Source organism: Desmodus rotundus, chromosome 13 (assembly GCF_022682495.2).
Source record: "Desmodus rotundus isolate HL8 chromosome 13, HLdesRot8A.1, whole genome shotgun sequence".
Taxonomy (NCBI): Eukaryota; Metazoa; Chordata; class Mammalia; order Chiroptera; family Phyllostomidae; genus Desmodus; species Desmodus rotundus.
The window spans coordinates 71,356,187-71,379,891 of NC_071399.1; the positions used below are offsets into that span (position 1 = coordinate 71,356,187).

At 37.2% G+C, this 23,705-nt stretch overlaps 1 protein-coding gene across 2 annotated transcripts in view; it reads left to right on the forward strand.

Moving 5' to 3' along the window:
* The window catches only part of PIBF1 (progesterone immunomodulatory binding factor 1), a 174,659-nt gene extending 151,329 nt beyond the window's left edge, over positions 1–23,330 (forward strand). For both annotated transcript variants that reach the window (XM_024569113.3, XM_024569121.3), the window contains 2 exons: positions 11,194–11,367; positions 23,043–23,330. In XM_024569113.3, the coding sequence (XP_024424881.2) occupies positions 11,194–11,367; positions 23,043–23,093 (225 nt within the window). In that variant the 3' untranslated portion in view covers positions 23,094–23,330. The remainder of the gene's footprint in view (positions 1–11,193; positions 11,368–23,042) is intronic.
* The last annotated feature ends 375 nt before the right edge of the window (positions 23,331–23,705 follow it).

Genomic DNA, 23,705 nt, shown 5'->3' on the forward strand with positions numbered 1-23,705 from the left:
TTATCATTCTTTTATGGTATGCTGATGTTCCAGGAGTCTAATTCATATGTTCTTTGTGATTTCTCGGAAAGTTTCAAGAACATTTCTGCATCACAAGTGTCCCTTAGGCAATGTACTTCATAAACGGTTCAAACAAATTACATTTTTCTACATGCATGTCATTCTTTTTGTTTCATACTTAACTGGATTGAAACTTTGTTAAGAATACCTATTTGAGTGTTTTTCTTATATACCTACGTAGTTACATTTTACAGTCTACATGACTAGGAAAAAAAACACTAAGTGGGTAAGTTAATTTTGTTTTAATAAGGATATAAGTATTTTCGAGATTCATACATTTCTCATCATAATTGTGTTCTTCAGGTTAAAATTTGTTTCTGATTGAATGTAAAAGTGTATTTTAAAGAAAGACAATTATTATAGTAAAACCTAAAGCACATATACAGTACAAGCCATATTTTCTCTATAATGTTTTAGAATGCTTTTTTTTCATCTAAGGATATGTGTATTCCAGGTCTGAGAAAATTAAGGGAGAAAAATGTTGCAAAAAAAATACTCATTGCAAATGTTGAATTTACACATAATTAAATATGACAGAACCAAACATATTGTATAACAGTATTAATAATATCTTGAGTTTTTATAACTTCTCTCTTCCAAAATATTTACAACATTTTTACATCAGTATGTTGTGCTACCGTACTTAAGGACCTGTTATAGATTGCTTTCAGTCAGTTTTGTCTAGGAATAAGCTATCAAAGAAAGGAAAAGTTTTAAATTATCCCTCCATAATGAGAGAGGTGGCCTTTGGCTTATGCCTTCTAGAATTCAAGAGGATATTAAGGTTTTCCTCAACATAGGTATTTTTCTGTTCATAAGAAGAATGTTTAATGTTTGTATACTACTTTATAGTTCTTTTTATATTCATTTATTCCACTTAACCCTCACATCATAAGACCTATGATGGTCTTATATTCATTTCACAGAAGCAGCAACTGAATCCATCTGTGGAATGTTAACTCTCTCAGTTTTGAGTTGCATAAAAGACACTTGAATCTCTTTGAGACTGCACACTTGTACTTCTGGGTTTGTGTGGGCTTGTACTGAGAACTTAGTAGAACTAGGTCAAATTATTTTGAGTTTCATAAGTATCTTGGCTTTGTCTTTAATCTTTTCATCATCTTCTTTAAAATTACAAATATCTTTGTTGTATCCTGCAAGTAAAACTCTGTCTTGTGTGAAGCAGTATAATATCTCATCATAAAAATATTTTATTTGTGTATATATGCCCTTTTAACTTTCACATTTTCACATCTATTATGTATTGTAGAGACCTGTCATTTCCTTTCTTTTTTCTTTAAAGAATGAAATGTGTATTTTTCCCACTACATTTTAGAAGTTTGGCATGTTTTCTTTCATGGAGTTAAGTACACTTCTCTCTCTTTTCTTTTTTTTTTTATCAGTAAGGAACACGTAAACGACCTCTATCATTTCTAAGCCCGTGTTTTTATGACTCTCTTAGTATAGTAGCAGTTTATAACAAGCCAAACAATTGTAGGACATAAGGGAGACACACGGAAAAGCTATAAAGTAAGTCTCTGGAACTTGTGGCGGCCAGAAGAGAATACTGACAGTTAGATGACATGATTGCGGTCATAATCCCGTGAGGCACCATCTCGGCTCACTTTGCTGTAAGCGTAACAAGTCACTGATCACACGTCCAGGAGCCAAACTGAGAGAAAGCTGGGGACACAGCGTGGAGAATGTGCGGGCACCGGGGCGAGTCGCCCTCTGGAAACCGGTGCTCAAAAGGGAGCATAGAGTTTGGAGTCTGAAACTGAAGATGAAAATTAATCGTAAAGGACAGAAAATAGACAGCACCTAGATGAATACTGTTACAGAAGGGAAAGCCAGGCACTAAGAGGACATGAACACCAGACCAAAACACAAGTCCAAGGCACTGGTCAGGAATCAGGTGAGCTAAAGGGTCCACACGAACCAGTCAGAACACAGCCGAGGTGTCCACAGCTCTGTGGTAATCGACCATGGCAGCAGATTTCAACTCAGGGGCCTGCTTTTCAGCATGTTAGTACTGGCTTCCTCTACCTGGATCACTGTCGAGAATGACCTTAAGATAATATTCAAGTTCAGGAAGAATGTTTCAGGTGATTAGTTATGTCCCCTAAGCTATGACAGCATAATTAGCTCTCACTCATGTAAACACTTGAGCTCTCGCTAAGCTTTCAGTCATAGGGTATGGCTCCAGAATTATGTCGCCGGAAATGCTTTAGACTAAGGAGTAGACAGGCCTTACTCTGCACTGCTCTATTCACGACTTCTTCCTTTATTCTGTTCTAGGCCCCAAACCTTTAGCTCCAGCAGATAGTCTAAGGAAGACAATCAGTATGATGAAAGAATCCTTTACAGTCATAAGAGAGATAAATGAACAGCGGGTTTTCAGAGAAGAGACGACTTAGATACAAGAAATTCAAAATAGGCATGTGAAAGAGGCAGTAAGAGGCTTGGTATACATGTCTCCAAAGGCTGGAATTAAAACCTAATGGAAGACGTTATAAGGAGACATGGTGTGTTTTGCTTTGCTTCATTTTATTATTGTTATTGTGACTTGGGTTTGTATAGAGGCTGGGTTCAATAACTTGAAGGTCCCTTCTACACCTGAAATTGTGTGTGCCAAAAGCCTCGATAGAAGGTATCCGCCTTATTATGTAAGTAATGGCAGGTCTGAACTCAAGGGGGCCTACATCTGCATCCTAGTATCACTTCTTAGCAGCTAGTGAACTTAGCTAAATTTCTTAAAACCTTCTAAACCTGTTTCCTCATCTTCAAAGCTGGGGTAATATCTACCTCCTACTACTTAGGAGAGGTTTAAATTATTGTGTAAAATACGTAACTCAAAACCTGGCATATAGGAGATATTCAGTGAATGTTCTTGTCCTTTCTCTTCCTCTCTCAACACCTAAAAAATGTTTACTCTCCCCTTGAGGCAAAGAGGCAATCCTAGGGCGAGGTGAGGTTAGGCTACAAATGGGCACACATATCTCGATGGAAAGACTGAGGGACTGTGGAAACAGTTTGCAGTTGTGGGTACGCATGCTATTCTCTAACAGCTTTGCCCTACAAAATCTGTTTTGTCTAGTGTTTAGAGTATAGTGCACTGGCACTCGTGGTGTATTTTTAACTTCATCAAAAGTCATGCATTAAACTGTACTGAAATTTGCTTTAATAATAATTTAAAATTTTTATTGTGCACTATACAGAATGGATGACTTTGAATTAAATTTACATTTTCTTTTAAACTATGAATTGTGTTAAACATGGTAATGATTTCTTGGTATTTTTTTATTCTTTATTTGTTAAAAATTTCTACTGAAGTGTTTACTAGTGAAATGATCTGAGGTCTGAAATCTGCTTTGAAATATTTTCCAAAAAACTAGCAAGGAAATGGATAGAACAATGTTGAGAAAACAATCTGGCAGTTCCTCTAACAGTTAAACCCAGAGTTACCATGTGACCCAGCAATTCCTCTCTGAGGTGCATGGCCAAGAGAAATGAAAGCATCCACAAAAAACATGCATGAGTGTTTATGGCAGTATTATTCATGATAGCCAAAAGTTGGATACAACCCCAATGTCCATTGACTGATGAACTGAAAACAAAATGTGATATAGCCATACAGTAGAATATTATTTGGCCATAAAAAAGGAATGAGTCCGGACTGCTGTGGCTAAGTGGGTTGAGCATCGTACTGCAAGCCAAAAGATCACCATTTTGAGTCCTGTCAGGGCACACGCCTGGGTTCCAGGCCAGGTCCCCAGCTGGAGGCGTGAGAGAGGCAACTAATGGATGTTTCTGTCACACCTTGCTATTTCTCTCCCTCTCCTCCTTCCCCTCCCTTCTCTCTAAAACTAAATAAATAAAATCTTCTAAAAAGAAGGGATGAAATACTGATATATGTTACAACATAGAGGAACCTAGAAAACATTAGCAAACTTGCTTCAACTTGGAAGTTGGAGCAAGGTAGCGTAGAGGAGTGTGATAGCTAAAGGAATCAGGATTTCTTTTTGAGGAGATAAAAATTTTAAGTTGACTACAGTAATAGTTGCACAGGTCCATGAATATACTAAAAACCAGTGATTTATACACTTTAAATGGATGACTCTATAGTGTGTCAATTATATCTCAATAAAGCTGCTTATAAAAACATTAGAAAAATGTTGATAGTTGTTGAAGTTGGGCAATAGAAACTGGGGGTTCAACATGCTGTATCTCTTTGTAGCGCTGAAAATGTTCATAATAAAATGTTTTTCAAATGCCCTTTTAAATGAAGTTTAAATATTGTATGTATTGTTTTAAATAAGGTTAGTTTTTACCTGTGTTACCTCAAGTAGAAGTGATACACAGAATTATCTGACATATTAGTCATGATGCTTTGTCATTCCCGTATAAAAGCACTTACATTTAACCTGTAGTGGAGCACAAAATTTGCGTTGTACTTGTCAGAGCTATTTTCATCAAGAAATGCCATCCATGTGTCCCCTTGCCAACATCTTTGCAGAGTTTACAACTTTCAGCAGTTTATTGGCATGAACTATGTAATACTGTTAAGCAGCTGCTCTGCAGTTGAGCTGTTTTAATGTGCACCACTCTATGCAAATAGCTTATTTAAATGGCTAAGATATGTGCTTTTGGATTCAAGACAGCAATATATCTCTTTCGTGGAGACTGTTTGTACAATAACAATCATCATCATCTGGAAGTTTCATAAGAATGTTCTTACCCTTGACTCTTTCTTTTTTGAGGAGTAATTACTTTACTACAATATGGGGATTTTTTGTTTTTGTTTTTCGGGTTTTTTAAAAGATTTTATTGATATATTTTTTAGAGAGAAGGGAAGGGAGGGAGAAAGAGAGGGAGAGAAACATCAATGTGCGGTTGCACCTCATGCGCCCCCTACTGGGGACCTGGCCTGCAACCCGGGCATGTGCCCTGACTGGGAATCAAACCAGCGACCCTTTGGTTCAAAGGCCGGCACTCAATCCACTAAGCCAGCCAGCTACAATGTGGTTTTTATTGCTTTGTTTTGGTTTGGTTTCGTTTTATCCTAAGTTTCCATTATATGATAAGATGCAATTCTACATTTATGAACTTCAATGAATGGTTCACTCATTCTTGAAGTTACTGTGATTTTCTTAAGTATTTGATAAATTATTTTGAAAATGAGTATAAAAACATGTCAGAATTAATGAATATTGTTGTAAATCAGACTGTGTTACACAATAGTATTTAAAGATCTCAAACAAGTGATAAAAGGAAAAAGAATTGGGGCAAGCTACTTTTTCAGTATTTTAATATTACAATGAATAACTAATGCTTCTGTAATTTTTTTAAAAAAACAGAAATTTTAAAATGTATTTTGAGAAATGGTTTTTAAATTAATGAAAGATGTGCTAGGAAGAGGCTAGAACTGTCAAAATGAAGAGTCTCCAGACTAGGACATTCCACTTTTTGTCATTTTGGAGAAGAAAACCCGTTCTCTGCCCGAGGATCCTAGAGTGAAGTCTGCTGGACAGATTTTCTTGTCCACGTGTGCAAAGATTGTACTCTTTCATTCAGATGAAAGGCCCGTGACAGCAGGAAGAAAACAACATGCTCATTCATTCATACGTTGGAACACACAACCAAAGACCATCAGAAACTGCAAGAAAATGTATAGCACAAAAGAGAAAAATCATAATAAGCAGAGAAACTGAACCCCTTTCCCAGAGGAGAAAAAATTCTGGTGCCGCAAAGAACTTACAAAATATTGTAATTAGTTTCTTCAGAAAGACTTAAGAAAGTAGTATTTCCATAAAATAAGAAACAGTGGGGAGAGGGTTTGTGATATTTTAAGAATTTGCTGAAATCAAAATCAGGAAGTTATTGTAGCAAGCAAAAATGTCAATAGAAGGATGTCAGCAAAGGAAGTTAAGGAATAGCTAAACAATATGGAAGATTCCAGAGAGAAAGAGAATACATACAAAAGATACAGGAATCAGCTTGGCATCATAGTTCTCAGAAATTCAACTTTGGAAGAGAAAAGTACTACCATCCAAGTTCTGAAGGAAAGCCCAGTACTTTCTCCATAGTATCCTCTTTCGGAAACTTACTATATTGCATGCTATCAAATAATGAAAAGAGAGAGAGAGGTAAGAAATAATGAAACTTGCCAAGATGTGCAATAAAAAGAAATTTTACAATAACAACTGTGCATCAGACTTAAAAACAGTCAGTACAAAATTGATTCCAGCAAACATTATGATTAAGGAGCTAGATAATCTTTGGTAATATTTTTTGAAAAGGCATATATTGTTTCCATCAATAAGGAGAAAGAAAGCAGGACTCAAAGAAGAGAGGTGAATAACTCTGTAAGTCAGGATTGAAATAGGAATAGAATAAATGGCATGATTTTGAGCAATCAGTGCACTTTTAAGAAAAAGAATCCAGTTGAACTTGATACTTGAAACACTCTCCTTTGAACATGAAACAATCTCTGTGAATCTAATCACACTCTCTGCTCTGCAGTGAACAGTATTTATAAATCTTTAGTCAATACTACAAATAAGCCTACCGACCAATCAGAAAAGGACAGTTACAGGACAGAGAAAAGCAGAATCAAAAGCTAGGAAAATGAAATACAAAAGTCAGGTCCAAACAAAAGCACAGAATTGTTAAGAGATGGAACCAGGCACCAGGAGCCAGGCAAAAACGTGGTAAGAACTGAACCAGGCTAAGAGTGAACCAGATGTCGACATGACTTCCTCTTACCAAAGTTGTAGTGGTAAATTTGTCTTCTAGTTCTTATATGTCAGTTACTTATTTTTGTCAGTTTGTTTTTTAAAATATTTTATTTATTTTTAGAGAGGGGGGAAGAGAAGGAGAGAGGGAGAGAAACATCAATGTGTGGTTGCCTCTCATGTGACTCCTACTGGGGGCTGGACCTGGCCCACAACCCAGACATGTGCCCTGACTGGGAATTGAACCAGGGACACTTTGGTTCACAGGCCGGCACTCAACCCACTGAGCCACACCAGTCGGGGCTATTTTTGTTAATTTGTGAATTGGGATCTCATGAATGAGTTTTCATTATGGTAATTAAGGCTGGACAATGTATGTTTAAAGATGTAGGTGAGAGATACATTAAAATGTTTTCATGGTTAGGAAGACTCAACATAAAGTCAATTCTTCCTAAGCTTTTTTTTTATGTCCCACCCCTATTCCTAAGAATATATGCAAGCCCTGTCTGGTGTAGTTCCATGGATTGAGTGCCCACCTGCAAACCAAAAGGCTGCTGGTTCTATTCCCAGTCAGGTCACATGCCTGGGCTGCAGGCCAGGTCCCCAGTCAGGCGTATACAGGAGGCAACCAATGAATGTATCTCTCACACATTGATGACTCTCTCCCTCTTTTTCTCTTTTCCTTCCCCTCTCTGTAAAAATAAATAAAACTTTTTTAAAAACTTAAAAAGAAGTACATGGCCAAAAAACAGTTCAATCATTAAATATTAAAACAGAAGGATATGAGTGCATGAATAAACAGACCATTGGAATAGAGTTTATAAGTCCAGAAAGAAATCATACACTTACGGACATCTAGTATATGATAAATAGCATCTCATATTGATGAGGGAAAGAATTGTCTCTGCGGTACATAACACTGTTGTTACAGAATAGCCATGGGAAAAGAGATATTGTTTGTATCCACCACACCTAACACCAGAAGCCAGGATAAACTTCAAACAGATCAGAGACCTAAATGTTTTAAAAAGAAAAGAAAAAGAAACCATAAAAATAACTAGAGGAAAATAGAAGAAGAAACCATGGGGAAGGCTATAAAATTAAAGATTGACATATTCAGCTACATCAGAATCAGAAAGTCCATAGCAAAAAACGAGTATAAACAAAGTCAAGTAAAAATTAATGGGAAAAATGCCATTCATATTACAAAACGCTGATATCTCTAACATATAAAGCGCTCCTTGAAAAGTATAAGAAAATGACCAATCACCCAGTAGAAAATGGGTCAAGGATAGATAGCAACAGCAAAGAAAATACCCTTTTATACATATGAATAGCTGCTCAGCTTCACAATAGAAGAAATGCAAAACAAACATACCCGAACATTTATCAAGACTGCAAAAATCCAAAAAAGTAACACAAGCATACATTTTATCAAGTAGGAAACTGAAGTTCATTGAACTACAGTAGATTGCCTAAGTTTACACAATTAATAAGAGAGTCAGGAATGGATGTGTCTCTGACTTCTAACCTAATACTAAAATATTTCCACTACATGTGCTTGGCTTCCTCTGTGTTCAGTAGACAATGGTATTTTGGATACTATTTGGTGTTAAAATGGAATTTTCTTTGCTCAGATTTACCATTGATATGAAAGGGATCCATCTATACGATCAAACATAATGAAACTGAACAAAATTATTGTACGTCTTATTTTTGTACCATTGTATTATCCTAATAGGAATTTTACAGAATTTTGTTAATTTTAAAGTGTTCCATACCTGGATTTCAGAAACCATGCTAACGCTGTTTAACATGATCCGTGAAAAAAGCAGTACTTTGACCCACCCTAAGTCTGGATGATCCTAGTCTAGATAAAGCAAAGACAAGTGAATTTCTCTTCTGTTTCCTGACCAGCTTCAGGGATAATCTGTTTCCTATAATTGCTCCTATACTGGTAGCAGAGGGAAGCCAAAGAGGAACAAAACTATGATCGCCTCTAGGGCACTTAGGGGCCAAAGCCTAGTACGCTGCAACTCCTTCCTTTTCTTCTTCCTCATGCTTGTTGTCCTCCTCTCCCATTCCCCCAGCAAGTATGATCCCCTTTACCTTGTTTATCTGCACACTAGTGGTAGGTAGGGGGAAAAACAATTTACTCCTTTTTTTAAAATCTTCATACCAACATACAAAAGTTACGACCACTAAAAAGAGGTTCTTTCAGGTAGAAACGTTTCTTTTGATAAGCTAGAAAACTGTCATCTCTGTTTCCCTTCTGCTTACCAGGGTAAGTAGAACAGGAGCTGAAAGCTGCTATAACATTAGATTTGTTTAACATTAAATCAGTGGTCATATATTTCACTCTCGGGGAGCAAATAAATGAAATACATAATCTGGAAAGCAAAAAGAACCCTCAGTAGGCTCAAATAAGAGTAAAGGGTGTGTCAGAGTGGCAATGTCTGACTTGCAGCCATACTCGTGTGCGTTGGCCTAGCCACCCCCAGGACTGCAGAAAGGAGAGAGAGGATTCCAGTACCATTTCTTCCAGCTCTGCTCTTGGCCCTAAGATTTATGAAGCTCTGTGGCTTAAACTCAACAGCTCTGTTTTAAAATACCCACTCAAGCTAGATGGTTCTAAATAGAACTAATGACAGCCAGGGGGAAAAAAAAAAAAAGGCCTGTAGGAACTTGCTCTGACACAGAGCTGATTTCTATAAACAGATTAGTAGAAGGGAGCAGGACTCTTTCTATCACCATAATGTTTGTGTCTTGGCATGAAAATGAAATAAAATAATAGGAAGAAGAAAACCTCTAACAGCCTACCACTGTTCTACAGAAAGGAGAGGTCTTTCTCTATGTCTGTCTCTATGCCTGTGTTTGATTGAATCAAATTAATGAATAAGCATAAATATCCACTAAATACTGCTTTGGTGCTAAAACTTTGACAATAGGAAAAAATAAAAGACAAAATACACTTAGAAGAAGGAGTAAGTGAAAAATTTTATCTGAGTTCTGTAAGTAGTTCAGCATAATAATTTTTAGTCCAAACAGCAACTGGGTAAAGCTAACTTCAGCTTTCATTTGTAAGAGAATAGGGAATAACATGGTTAAATCCTGAAGCTGTACTAAACTTACTGTTTGAACTGCTGATTAGTAAGCAAGAAAAAAATTGTGGACTCTTTTTTTTTCTTCCATCTTCATATAAGACTTCAAAAGGAAATGGGATAGTTTACAAGGTAGAAAAAAGTTAAATGCCTAAATAATTTACTCAACAAACATGTAGAAAAACTATAGTGGAAAATAACAATGCCAGTAGTTCCCAAATTTGTCTCTCCCTGAGCATCACCTGGAGATCTTTTAAAATGTCAGTGCCTATGTCACACCCCAGCCCAATTATTTTACAATCTCTGGGAGTGGGACACAAGCATCACTTGTTTTTGAAATGCCACAGGTGACTCCAGCGTGCAGAAAAATTTAGGAACCATTGGACTATAGAATGACATACTTATTATCATACTGAAACTATTAATGACAATGTGAGTCATATGTTGTTATTGTTTGTTAATGTTATTTCATAGAGTGTGATTGCTTCAGATGTTTCTTCTCACTCAAAAATAAAAAGCTGGCCCTGGATGGGTGGCTCAGTTGGTTGGAGTGTTGTCCCATGCACCAAAAGCTTGTGGGTTTGATCCCCAGTCGGGGTGCAGACATGAGACAACCGATCAAAGTTTCTCTTTCTCTCCCCTTCTCTCTCTCTAAAATCAGTAAGTATATCCTTGGGTGAGGATTTTTTTTTTTTAAAGAATAAAAAGCTGTGGAATACTACGCAACAGCAAAAAAAAAAGCCCCTCTTTTTCAACAGCATGGATGGATCTGGAGATTATTACCCTAAGTGAAATAAGCCAGTAAGTAAAAGACAAATACCATATGATCTCACTTACAAGGGTAGACGTGGAATCTAATGCACAAAATAATATCCTCGGGTGAGGATAAAAATAATAATAATATTCAAAAATAAAATAAAAGCAGTCATAGACAATATATAAGTGAGTGAGCATGGCTTTCAATAAAACTTTAAAAAATAAATAAATAAAAATAAATAAGGAACAAAATAGAAACAAAGGCATCAGAGGGGAGTGGGGAAGGGACTGGATGAAAGAAGGTGAAGGGATGAGCCAAAGAGCATATATGCACAACTCATAGACACAGACCACAGTGTGGTGAAGGCCAGAGGGAAGGGGGAGTGGAGGGACCCTGGGAGGAGGAGTTGGGCAAAGGAGAGGAAAATGGAGACAACTGTAATGTAAACAAAAAAAATAAAATAATGTCTTAACATCAATCATTATTAGTGTACTTGCTGAAATCATACTTGCCATTTTCTTCTATTTTCATATATCAACAGGAATTGGCAGCAATGAAGCAAGTTCTCACTAACATGCGAAGTAAGCGTTCTGAGGACAGGTTACTTCTGACTAAACCGGAATCAAAAAAGGTGACAGGAAATCAAAAATCAAAGACTTTGAATGTGCCTAGAGACCATGAAGACAATATATTTATACCCAAACCAACACTCTTTGTAAGTACAAAAAAAAAAAACCTTAAAATTTTAATCTTTCTGATTTTCACTAATTTACTTAAATTTCTTTTCTTTCATTCATATTGGTTTTAAACTAATTTTAATAGTTTAAGGGAAGGGCCTGAAAGTATATATACTAATCCTTTTTCTGAATATATATATATTAATATATATATACACATATATATTTTTTATCTTAAAGCTCATAATTGGGTTTTATATTTCTAGTCAATATATTGGACTTGCCCAGAAATTAGCCTTAATCTAGCATTTACCTCCTTCAGTCTCCAGGTACTAATTGTAGGGGAATCAGGAAGATGTTTTTATAAATTTTTAACTTAAGAATAAAAGGAATGCAAAATATCACCATAAGTAAAAATGTATATGCATAGAAATTAATTAAAGAATAAGAAATTAGAATAATTTGGAAATGATGGGTTAACAAATAATAAGAATAACAATAAAAAGGCTACAGAAGCAAAATAAGAGTAACATTATTAAACATTTATTTTACTGTACTTCAACATGGTTTCCCATGCATGCTTTAATTTCTCAGAAGAAACATCATTTTTACCGTCTGAACACAGAGACCCAAAACCAGATTTTGACTACTATATTCTGATTCAGTGAGTCCTCAGAATCTTAATTTTTTTTTTTAACTCTCTAGATTATAGTAATTGGTCAAGTATGGAAGCTTCTGATCTAAGCTATTTCATTATACATCCAGACAATGCTACTCAAGATGAGTAAGGTGATTACTTAATTCAGGCCTTTAAACAAAAGTGACGAGTTACAATGTAGATTAAATAAGGGATAACTTGTAAGAATCTCCGTGGCAGTAATGGGAGTCGGAGCTCACAGAGAGGAAACAGGAAGCCTCGATTTACCGGCCTGGATACTTGTAGTTTTCACTTCCTCATTAACTTGCTCAGGGGCCCTTGTCTGGGGTTTCTGTGTATGCTTGCCACATTTACTTCCTTAAAACCTATTTCACCCTGTATTTTCCAGGAGCAGGAATCTAATTGACACAGCTCATCCTTGTTGGGTGGTACCCTTTTTGGCAAGATTTGTTAAGGTCCCTAGCCAGCCTACTGAACCGCTACTCTTACTAGTGAGTAGGGCTCACATGGTACCAAATAAAGCTGCCTAGGCCTCTTTATTCAGAAGGACCATCGCTAGGCAAGTTTTCGTAGAAAGTGGCTGAGATTATAACAGACACTATGATATAGCTATTATATTCTAATATACAGGAAGAAGGCAGATAGAATACATGGATTTAATGGGAAACAGGGTCTGGTGAAAACCACAAGATAGCAGCAGAGACTTAAAGCCTATCACACTCTGGGATTGCTTTTCTGACCCTTCTCTGTTCCAAGCAGTGAACTATTCTTTCTGACCCTGACCTCCTACATTTCTGACTTTAGCTTCATAACTTGATTCTGATATCCTCAAATCCTGACTATACCCATAATATAAGTAATAGTAAAATTTCTCCAGTACCTCAAGGTAAGGTTATGCAGTGAGAATGAAATTAAGAAATTTCAAAATATTGAAGTATTGATTAGGTAGGGGGTTTTCTTCCTTCTTTATGCTTATCCACTTTCCTATAATAAACTTAATTTTTTTATAAGAAAAATTTCTTCAAAGAAGTATGAGCTCAGCTATGTCCTTATGCAAACTGAGATGATGGTGTAAACCAGCCAAATTAAGACTATGTGCTAATAATGCAAAGTTAGAAATATAAATCGACTTAGTCACCTGGGGCAAGTCACTGAAATGCTCTGAGCTGGTTCTTATCTAGAAAATTAGGGGGAAAATTATATGAAATGAGGTCTGGACTTCTTTTATACTAATATGCCATGATTCTGCTAGGACATCATAATTTTTACAGATATTTTGAATATTTTCAATTTTCCATAACAATATTTTCCTATATATTCTCTGATCTTGTTAGTAAGGAATTTAAGATGCAAATATTTGAAAATAACAAGTAATCATTTCATAATCTTACAATTTTATAGCTAAAATGGAATCATTTCTAGTTTACTTTAGATCCTTTGGCTGAAACCATTTGCTGTTGGCATTTTTTCCTAATATTAAATTTAATAATGATGGATGGATGCATGCATGCATGTTTATATATGCATTAAAAATATGAGGAAGACACAAAATGGGCAACTGAGCAGGGGCAGACATAAAGGAGGAGGAATGAGAGCTTGAGTGAAAGTTTTGTGGTGCTCATGTGGTGTGTGTATATGAAGACAACCTCAGAAAGTGCATTTTATAGACAAGCTCTGGCCATTGACGTGGCAGTTGCTTTTCAGGCATTTAATGCACCAAAAAGACTAGATCAAACCACAGAATGTAAGTGCTTGCAGGACAGAAGCTACGTTCCCATTGCCTCGCACAGCACATGAACAAAGCCGATACTCAATAAATATTTGTGGACTGAGGACAAAAATTCAGTTCAGCGAGTGTGTACTGGCTGTACGCAAGAACTTGTGCTGAACATTATTGGATATCTGATCATGAAGATGCAGAGTCGTCTTTAAAGATGCTTCTCCTCCAGGACCAAGGCTAAGTAAACAAATAATAGTTAAGGCAAAATCGGGTGGACCGCCTTAATGGCAACACAAACTGCTATGGAAATTCAAAGAAAGAATAACAACTGTGATGTTGATGGGCTCCCAGCAAAAGAAAGTATTTGAAGTTGACCTGGAAGAGTGTCTAGGACTTTGACAGGTGACAATGAGGATTAAGAGAGTGAGAAATTCCCAGGGCAGAGAAAGTACAATATTTTCTAACTTGTGCTTCTTTTCATTATTCAAAAATAGTATTCTAATATGTATTCTCTACATCTAGGTTTTTTTTCCTGCCCACATTCTTTCACCTAACTTTAGTCATTTCACTACTCCTTAACATTATCCGTTAGGACAAAAAGAGAATAAAAGCGGATAGGTTATACCTAGAGTAGTCAAATTCACAGAGACAGAAAGTAGAATGGCTGTCCCCAGGGACTAGGGGAAATGGGGACTATTGTTTAATGTGCAGTTTCCATTATGAAAAATGAAGACTTCTGTGGATAGATGGAGGCGATGGCAGGACAATGTGAATATACTTAATGCCACTGAACTGCCACTTAAAGTGGTTAAAACAGTAAATTTTATGTTATGTGTATAGTACCATATTTTTTTTAAGTTTTTAAGTGCATAAGTTATAAAAAGTTTTTCTCGTTGTGAGGAAAAGTTTATAATATCATCAAAAATGGAATTTAGCTGTTATTTGTAATATAGTATTATAAAGAGTACAATTGGATGTATTATGAGAAGTGACAACCTAGCCAGGTAACTCAGTCAGTTAGAGTGTCGCCCCCGAAACACGAAGATTGTGGGTTCTATCACATACCGGGCACGTGCAGGAGTCAACCCGTGAATGCATAAATAAGTGGAACAACAAGTCAAAGTTTCCATCTCTCTCTCTCTCTCTCTGTCCTCTCCCCCCGCTCTTCTCTCTCCCTCTCCCCACTTCTTCTCTCATGATTTCTAGCTTATTTTCTCGATTCCAGGAATAATCCACTAGGTTTATTATATCTTAATTTATCAGTCATTATTCTTTTTTATTTTAACATACTTTCTCAATATGTTATAATCCCCAAATTATACATTAATGCTTTAGGAAGCTGCTTCTGGATACACCAGTGTGCCTCTCTTATTAGTCACTTACCTCCAAAATCACACCATAAATTGCTCCAAGCGTGTTTCCAGCGGATCCGTCATGTGTTTCTACCACAGCCCTCTGAGCTTTTTCCTAGATACAGTTTACTTAGGGCCTGTTAACACTCCACTAATCACCCAAGGCTTTCGTTAATTTGCACTGTTTCTTTATAAAATCACAAATTTCTATATTACAATGTTTCCGATTTAAAAGGTTACTTTAAGTAATCTACATGTGTCATATAATGTTCATACGGGTGCAAATATTGGAGCCTATAAGAGTCTTGAAAAAAACAGAAATGTGAAAGTCAGAAAATAGGAGAACTCCTCAATTAAGAAGTTAACTCTGTTAATAACTGAAGAACAATAACAAAATTTGTTACAGAAAGTACCAGCTTATGGGTGCGAAGGATGAGTAATTTTATTAAGATGCTAATATAAAAGAAACACTACTGTTTAAATAGGTAAAAGAGTGGAATTACAAAAAAAAGCAGTGAATTTTGTATCCGAATTTTTATTGTGCCCACTTTATTTAGCAGTCATCTACCAGGAGTCAGCAAACTTTTCTTTAAAGGGCAAGACAGTAAATAATTTAGGCTTGTAGCTATAGCATACAATCTCAATTGCACATTCGGTTTGTTTCTCTCTTTGTTTTTACCTTTTTTTTTTTTTATATGCCAAATCCTTTCTTAGCAGGAAGCTCATACAGAGATAGACCAGGGACCATAATTCGCCAATCGGCAATCTAGCTGAACTTCCTTGCTCAGTACTAATCAGGAGTTTACAGAGGCTGAGAAACTTCCAGTATCTAGAATTTAGGACTGTCAAGAATAGGTAGTACCTTAGTGATACAATATCTAGAAGTGAAGAATGTACTTTCATCTCATGAGATGAAGAAATCAACTTTCCAGAATCCCTGTTATCTATGCGGGAATTTATTTGGATTTTGATAGTGATTAGACAGAGATACTAATGTAAATGAGAAATCAGTGTGACATAGTCTATCCTAATGTAGTTCATAAGTAACCTGAATTTCAGACAGTAATATGACCGAGGGCACAAATTTACCAACAGAAAGATTGAACAGATCAGTAAACTTCAACGCATACAACAGTTGTACTGTTTCCATGTCTCGCTGGTTATTGTCACTTGCACTCAGTAATTGCAGTGTTACTTAGAGTCACAGATACTGCCCACCTCGCAGCGTGGCTGTGGCCTGATCAGCTGGAGCCATGTTAGTGTGTCACTGTAGGGGCGTTTTCTTTCACGGTATATCTGGGGGGCTCCTGAATGTAGACTCTGATGACACTATGTCAAACTGAAAAAGAACTGAGCGGCTTCTGTCATAACAGACCAAAACAATATTCATTCATTTATTCATTCAAAAAAATGTTCATTGAGCACCTACTTTCTGCCAAGCACTGTTCTGGTCGATAAGGATATAAAAATTCCTGCCTTATGAAGCTCATTCTCGTATGGCTATAGCCTATGAACCAAGAAACAAGGCAAAAAATAAAATGTGTATGAAGTGAAAATGACTTGCTATGGAGAAAAATCGCAGGGAGGGGGCGAGGACTAGGGAATGATGACCTCCCTGAGAAGGTGAACTTAGGTATAAAACCCTAAGGAAGGGAGTGCATACCCTCAAGACTTTTGAGCAGCTGGATTTTGCAAGATCTCATCATTATCCTAATAGGGAGATTTTAAATGGCAATATACCCAGGTAAAGATAGGTTCAGAGTGAAAGTTGCTATTAAATATGAAATTAGGTCTTATAACTTTTTTTCTATTTAAGGTAGAATACAAAATATATAGTAAAATAATGTGACTTTTTAACAGCAAAATCCAAGTAGCTATTATTAGAAACAATATGCTTTTTCAGTACTGCTCCCATTTTTCAAAATATTTTTTAAGTGCTCTTTGTTTCTTTTGCTTATTTGTTTGTTTTATTATGATAAAAAAATACCATAAGGCCATGGCCTGGTAGCTCAGCAGGTTAGAGTATCGATCTGATACACCAAGGTTGTGGGTTCGATCCCTGGTCAGGGAACATTAAAAAAGCAACCAATGAATGCAGAAATAAGTGGAACAACAGGTACAACAAATTTATGTTTCCCTCTCTGTCTCTCTCTCTCCCCCTCCCTCACTCACTCTCCCCTTCTCACTCTCTCCCTCTCCCGCCTCTTCCTCTCTCTCAAATCAATCAATAAAAAATTTTTAAATACCATAAAATATACCATCTCGCCCATTTTTAAGTGTGCAGTGCAGTAGTGTTAAGTATATTCACACTTTTGTGAGACAGATCCTCAGCAGTTTTTCATCTTGCAAAACTGGAATTCTGTATCCCTTAAGCAACAGCTTGCCTTCCCTTGCCCAAACCCAGACCAAAGCAACCGTCGTTCTACTTTCCATTTCTATGAAATTCAGTGGTTTCGATAGATACCTCCTATGGGTAGACATGTACACTGTTGGTCTTTTTGTGACTGGCTTGTTTCACTTCCCATAATATCCTCAAGATTCTCTCCTGTTGCATCTCAAAACATTTTGGAATTCCTCTTAGGGAATTGTCCTCTGAGTCTCTGACTTTTTTTTTTTTTTGAAGATATCCATTTATTTAAACCTTATTCTAAGTTCAAGTCCCTTGCCCTTGCGTGTCCCAGAGTCTGATGGAAGCTGTGTATCATACAGTCATTGTGGTAAATCCCAAGTAGGAGGCAGGTACTGAATGGTGCGAGGGTCACATTTGCATTCTCAGAGCTAGACGGCAGCAGTGAAAGATGAATTCAAGGAGCAAAAGAAACAGCCTTCGATTTAATTCTAACAAATTTAAAAGGTGGTGAAAGGGATGGAGGAGAAGGAAATGGCAGCTCTAGGGGCAGATTGGAGGGAATAAGAAACACCCCTACAGGAGAAAGGAGGGCAGACAAAATAATGCTTACTGAACCACTGAAGTGGAACAGAGGAGGCGGAGAAGGGAGCTGCAAACGCGGTCTTTATAACACACCTCTTCATTGCTGTGTACGTTTGCCTCTTGGAGACGGGAAGAAAATTGGGATTACATAGGATGAGATTTGGGAATTAAGTGCTTCCAAATATTAGTTATGATGAAATGTAAACACAGGGCACAGAAGATTATGTTAAAATATACTCATTGATGTTTATTTTGAATCATATAGTCAGAAAAGTTGTAAGGTATCTGTCTTACCTTTAAAAACTGAAGTTTAGGCTAAGAAATATTGAATATTAAAAAAATCTAATTGTACTTAGTGTCAAAATTGTGGATAATATAGGGAATCGGCCACTACATACTTTGATTGATATATAAAGCATTTAGATTGAACAGTGACAGTAAAAATAAATCTACTCACTTAGCCAACATAAGTCACCATGACTTCAAGGAATGCACAGTATTGAGTGGCTGACTGAAGTAAACCATTGTAAGAATTATATAAGTTAAGTATTGAAGGCTTTAAGTTCTTGAAAGAAACAACAAAAGCCTTATTGTATCAGAGCAAGCTTCTTAGAAGAGGTGATTTTTAGCTGAGTCCTAAAAAACAAACAGCAGTAAGCTCTTCATGCAGAGAACATCAAGTGGGAAATACTATTCATAGTTAGCACTGGGGACTAAGTGCTTTTTACACACATTATCTCATTTTATTCTCTCAGCACCCTCTGATGTAGGTTATTATGTCAGCCAAGGCCCTTTTACCAAACGGATGTCATATCTGAAGGGACGGCTTACAAGCAGGTGGAAACCAAGTGAGGATGAACATTTCAGGACTAGTGACTATGTGAAGCTGGTACCACACCTAGATCTCAAGGTGCAAGGAGAGGGATTGGAGCCATCTTATGGAAACTGGTCTAGAAGACTTTAGCCACTACCAAACCGTGGCCAGGCAAAAAAGGGGCCGGGGAATAAATATCCGGATTTCTTTCTCCTCCCACTGCAAGCCCACTCTACATCCCATTGACTAAACCTACTCAGAAATTGACAGCTTCCTGGGCACAGAGCAGGGTAGAAAAGGATGGAGAGTAGATCTGAGGGTATCCCGAATATCCAGCACAGTTATTTTTTATTCTCTCCATATTACACAAGAATGACTGAGAAGTCATCAACTTGCCCGCATTTATAAATGAGTGGATGAAGCCTGTTTCAACCCAGAACTCGTTCTTTAACCACTCTGCTGAGCTGTGCTCAAACCACAAAATCAAAGGAAGCGTGGCACTGAGTACCTGCCGGGGGCCAGACTCTTTCCTGTGTGCTAGAGACACAACATGAAGCAAAGTAAACACTTAACTTATTTAAGGCTAAGTGTCAGTATCGAAGAATTGTTTTCCACTGCTAGTTCAGTGGCTTAAGCAAATTGTTCAGTAGCTCAGATAAGCATTAAAGGGCCAGTAGTATGTGGCCCTTTGAAGTCATCAGGGACCTAAGTCCCTTCTGCTTTCTCTACAACCATCCTTGTTACATGGCTTTAGTCCCCACATTTACAATATTGTTGCTGTAGCCTCAGCCACTACATCTGCATTCTAAGCAGGCAGGAAGCAGAAATGGGGAAAATACCATCTCCTCCCTAAAGGAGTTTTCCCGTAAGTTCTACCCTACCCAACAGGTACTGATATTCTGTTGGCCAGAACTTAGTTCCCATGGCCACACCTAGTAGCAAAGGAGGTTGAGCAATGTAGTTTTTACCTGGATGAGGCTGCTGCTCTCACAACAAAATCATAGCCCTCTTGGTGAGAAGAGGAAAATAGCCCTGGCCGCTGTGCTCAGTAGACTGGGGCGTCGTCCCATAACTGAAAGTTTGTGGGTTCAATTCTTGATCAGGGCACACACCTAGGTGGCGGGTTTGATTCCCTATCAGGGCACGTACCTGGGTTGTGGGTTCGATCCCAGGTCCGGGTACATACAATCCCAGTCCAGGCATGTACAGGACGCAACCAATTGATGTTTCTCTCTTACATCGATGTTTCTCTCTCTCCCGCCCCCTCTCTTAAATGAATGAATGAATAAATAAATAAATAAATAAATAAATAAATAAATAAAATGGGAAAAGTGTCCTCTGGTAAGGATTTAAAAAAAGAAAGAAAACGAAGTGGAAAAGTAGGTATAGGCTAGGGAGCCAGCGGGCTTTGCCCAGGGTCTTAATTCATTTTTATATCCCCCATAACCTAACAAAGGACCTAGTACATAGTAGGTGTTCAGTGGAGTGCTGCTAACCTATTCTCAACAACAAATAATTTAGTTGTGTAGGAGAGCACTAGGAGATAGGATTAGACAAGCATGTGCAACATGCGAAGGGGCCCTACCTTCTAAATTACAGTAGTGAGAACGTGACAGCAAAAGCGAAGGGCCGCCACAGGAACCTAGGAATAAGGACCATACGTCAGCCCTGTGGGAGCAAGCTGTAAACCTAAACGGTTATGATCCAAGATCTGAAAAGTCAATTTAGGGAGTAGAAAACCAGGTAATCCTCAAGACCGAGTATCCTTGCTCCTTGCGGCAAATCTACTTACTTCATTAACACATCTGAAGAAAGAATGTGTTGGGGGAGGGGATAGAGGGAGGGCGGTCTGCAATGGACCAAACACAGATAAAAGGAATCAGGAAGAACTGCCTGCCATTGAAATTCCTGTACTGCCCTTTGAGTCTTAAGATCCCTTTTTCCTACCAAATGTTTTATTTAGCTTCTTTCCATACACACATAATAGTAATAAAACCCGTAGTATCTGTTGATTGAGAAAATGCAGATGTACAAATTCTGTACCCTTTGCTATAAATTTGACCGTCTGGTAGCTTGGGGTGTAGGAGTTGCCTTTAGATTATTTTTGTCCAGGAGCCATAGGTAAGAAAGCCATTTTACTCCTCACCTAGTGATGATCACAGTTTCTCAAAACAGGACTTGCCCCTACAATGGCAAGGCACACTGATATTTTCCATCCTAATCTGTTTAATTATTTTCCCCCTCAAACCTGGCTTTAAATTGATTTCCTTACCCATGGATTCCAAACCTACAGGGCTTTCCTTTTCCTTCCAGTTTCACTGAGATATCATTGACGAGACTATAATTTCACAAACACTGGCGGAGATGTTCTTCTGTGACTGTGATGGTGAGAACCTTGGAGTTTTAGCTGACTCACCTTTTTCAGTCCCCCAGACCTCTCCATGTGATGATAAGAGGACCCAGCAATTCCCCAGTTTTCTGACTTTCTTTATAGTCTGTGACTGTTTTTTTTTTTTTCCCAAGATTTTATTGGAAGTAAATACTTCTAGAGAGAGGGAAAGGGAGGGAGGAAGAGAGGGAGAAAAACATCAATGTGTGAGATAACATCAAGCAGTCACCTCTCAAACGCCCCAGTTGGAGACCTGGCCTGCCACCCAGGCACGTGCCCTGACTGGGAATCAAACTGGCCATCTTTCCATTCACAGGCCAGCACTCAACCCACTGAGCCACACCAGCCAGGGCGTGTGATTGGTTTTTTTAAAATTTTTAAATAAGACTGGCAAAACTAACAGGCATTCCTGGCCAGATGACAATTACATTTCTCATCACCAGTTAATAAACTGGCATTCTACCTTGTACTTTGGTTTCCTTTGGTTTTGGTTAGCTGCAGCTACCTTTGAATTCTCTCAGTAGGCAGCACCTGGACTTGCCTTATCATGCAGACTTATTTCCCCTCTAATACTAAGGACTTTGGACTTTTAAAGAAAGAACTCTGAAGTGTTTTAATGCAGTTTTGCATTTTAGAAAGATAAGCTTGGAAAGACTGTGGACTATGAATTGAACAGAATTGAAGAGAGAGTCAAATCAGAGTTAAGAAACTCTTGTAGGAATCAAGCCAGAAATGATAAGAGCTCAACGGAAGCCAATGGGGTCAAATAGGAACACAACGAGTTTAAAAGATATTCAGTAAAGGTAAGGACCGTTTAAAGTGGATGTGGCAAGTGAAAAGGAGGAGAAATCTAAGAAAAAGGAAAATCAAACATTTCTGGTTGAGGTGTACCATTCACCAAGAAAGAGCATGTGGGTGAAGGGGGGTTCATTCTGACACAGCGAACTGTAGTTGCCTGTGGGGATCACCATGGAGAAGCATTTGTAGCTCAAGTTAGAGGTAGGGGGCAGGGGCTTGTTTGGTGGTGATTGCTGCTGGCCAAGGGCGTGGATGAGGTCAAGAGGAGCTGACCACTGATGTCACTTCTAATGTTTTATGTATCAGCTGTGGCATATAAAACTATTCTCAAAAGATAAAAGTATAAGCTATCATACTTATCTATGTGCCTACATATGTATGTATATATATTTAGGAATGTGGTCCTTTATCATTCTAAACAGATAGAAGTGGTAAAGCAGTAAGTTGCATATTTAACTTATTATATGTAAATAAAATAGGCTATTTTGACTGCTTATTTAGTACTCTGTATAAGGAGTTGAGTGCTTATTCCGTAGGTCTTTCTCCCTTGCAGCTCTTTTTACACTGAAATGATTGATCAGTAAACCCAAGAAGTACTCTGGTGAATACTTAGCAGTTCAGAAGATCCAAAGCACGCCGATTTGGATCTCGTAATTCTTCAATAAATATTTATTGAGTAAATGAGTATGCTCGTATAGATAGATGAGACTGACCGAAAGAGAAGCTGTGGCCTTGATTTTTTACAATCCTCTTTGAAAATAAAACAATTTATACAAGACTCGCTTCAGGAAAATGTGTTAAATATAGGCTTTGAGCCAGAAAACACAGATGTGTATTTTTTCTACAGACATACCAGGTGGGAGATTATTTCTAACAAAACATAAAACCTTTGCCCCTAAAGTACCCTTCTGAATTAAGAAAAGCAATTATCTACTGTAATCTTACATAAAAAGCCCCAATGTATATTGGTACTTAGTTCTCTAAATTGCCTCTCTTATCCTCTTAGTAAGCATTTTACTTGATTTTCTTTTTTCTTTTTTTTCCCAACAGACCAAAAAAGAAGCACCTGAGTGGTCTAAAAAACAAAAGATGAAGACCTAGTGTTTTGAATGGATTTGCTGTATCATTATTTACTCCCAAAGTTCTTTATCTGATGAACAAGAAGTTTATCTTAATCATGTGCTTGGCATTTTTTAAATAACTAATATAAAATTTATTTTCAATGAATGTTAACAGATATCAGCATAATAATCAGAATGTATAAAGTGCAAACAATAGTATACTTTATATTTGGTTTTAATTATTTTGTTACAAAATAAATATAGATACTGATTTAAATTTGGGATGTTTCATAATTCTCAAGGCATTTTAAAGTGTGTGGCTTATAAATGTACAGTTGTTACATTGGTGAATATATTTGCTAACTATATAAATTTCGAGTTTAAAGGTCATAACACAAATACCAAAACACCTTACATTTTTTTAAATTAAGAATTATTTATGAAATCTACTAGAAGGCACTTCAAATGCCCACTAATGGTGGTCAGATATCATGGATGTGGTATTATCGTTAACTAACAAAAGCTGGTAGAAAGTTTATTTCATTGGTCAAGTAAAAAGTTTAGTGGAAAGTCTCCTGTTACGTTAGTCAGAACAGTGCTGATTCAAACGCAGTATGGACCAAATTTCTAGCCAATGAGAAAAAAACAGTAG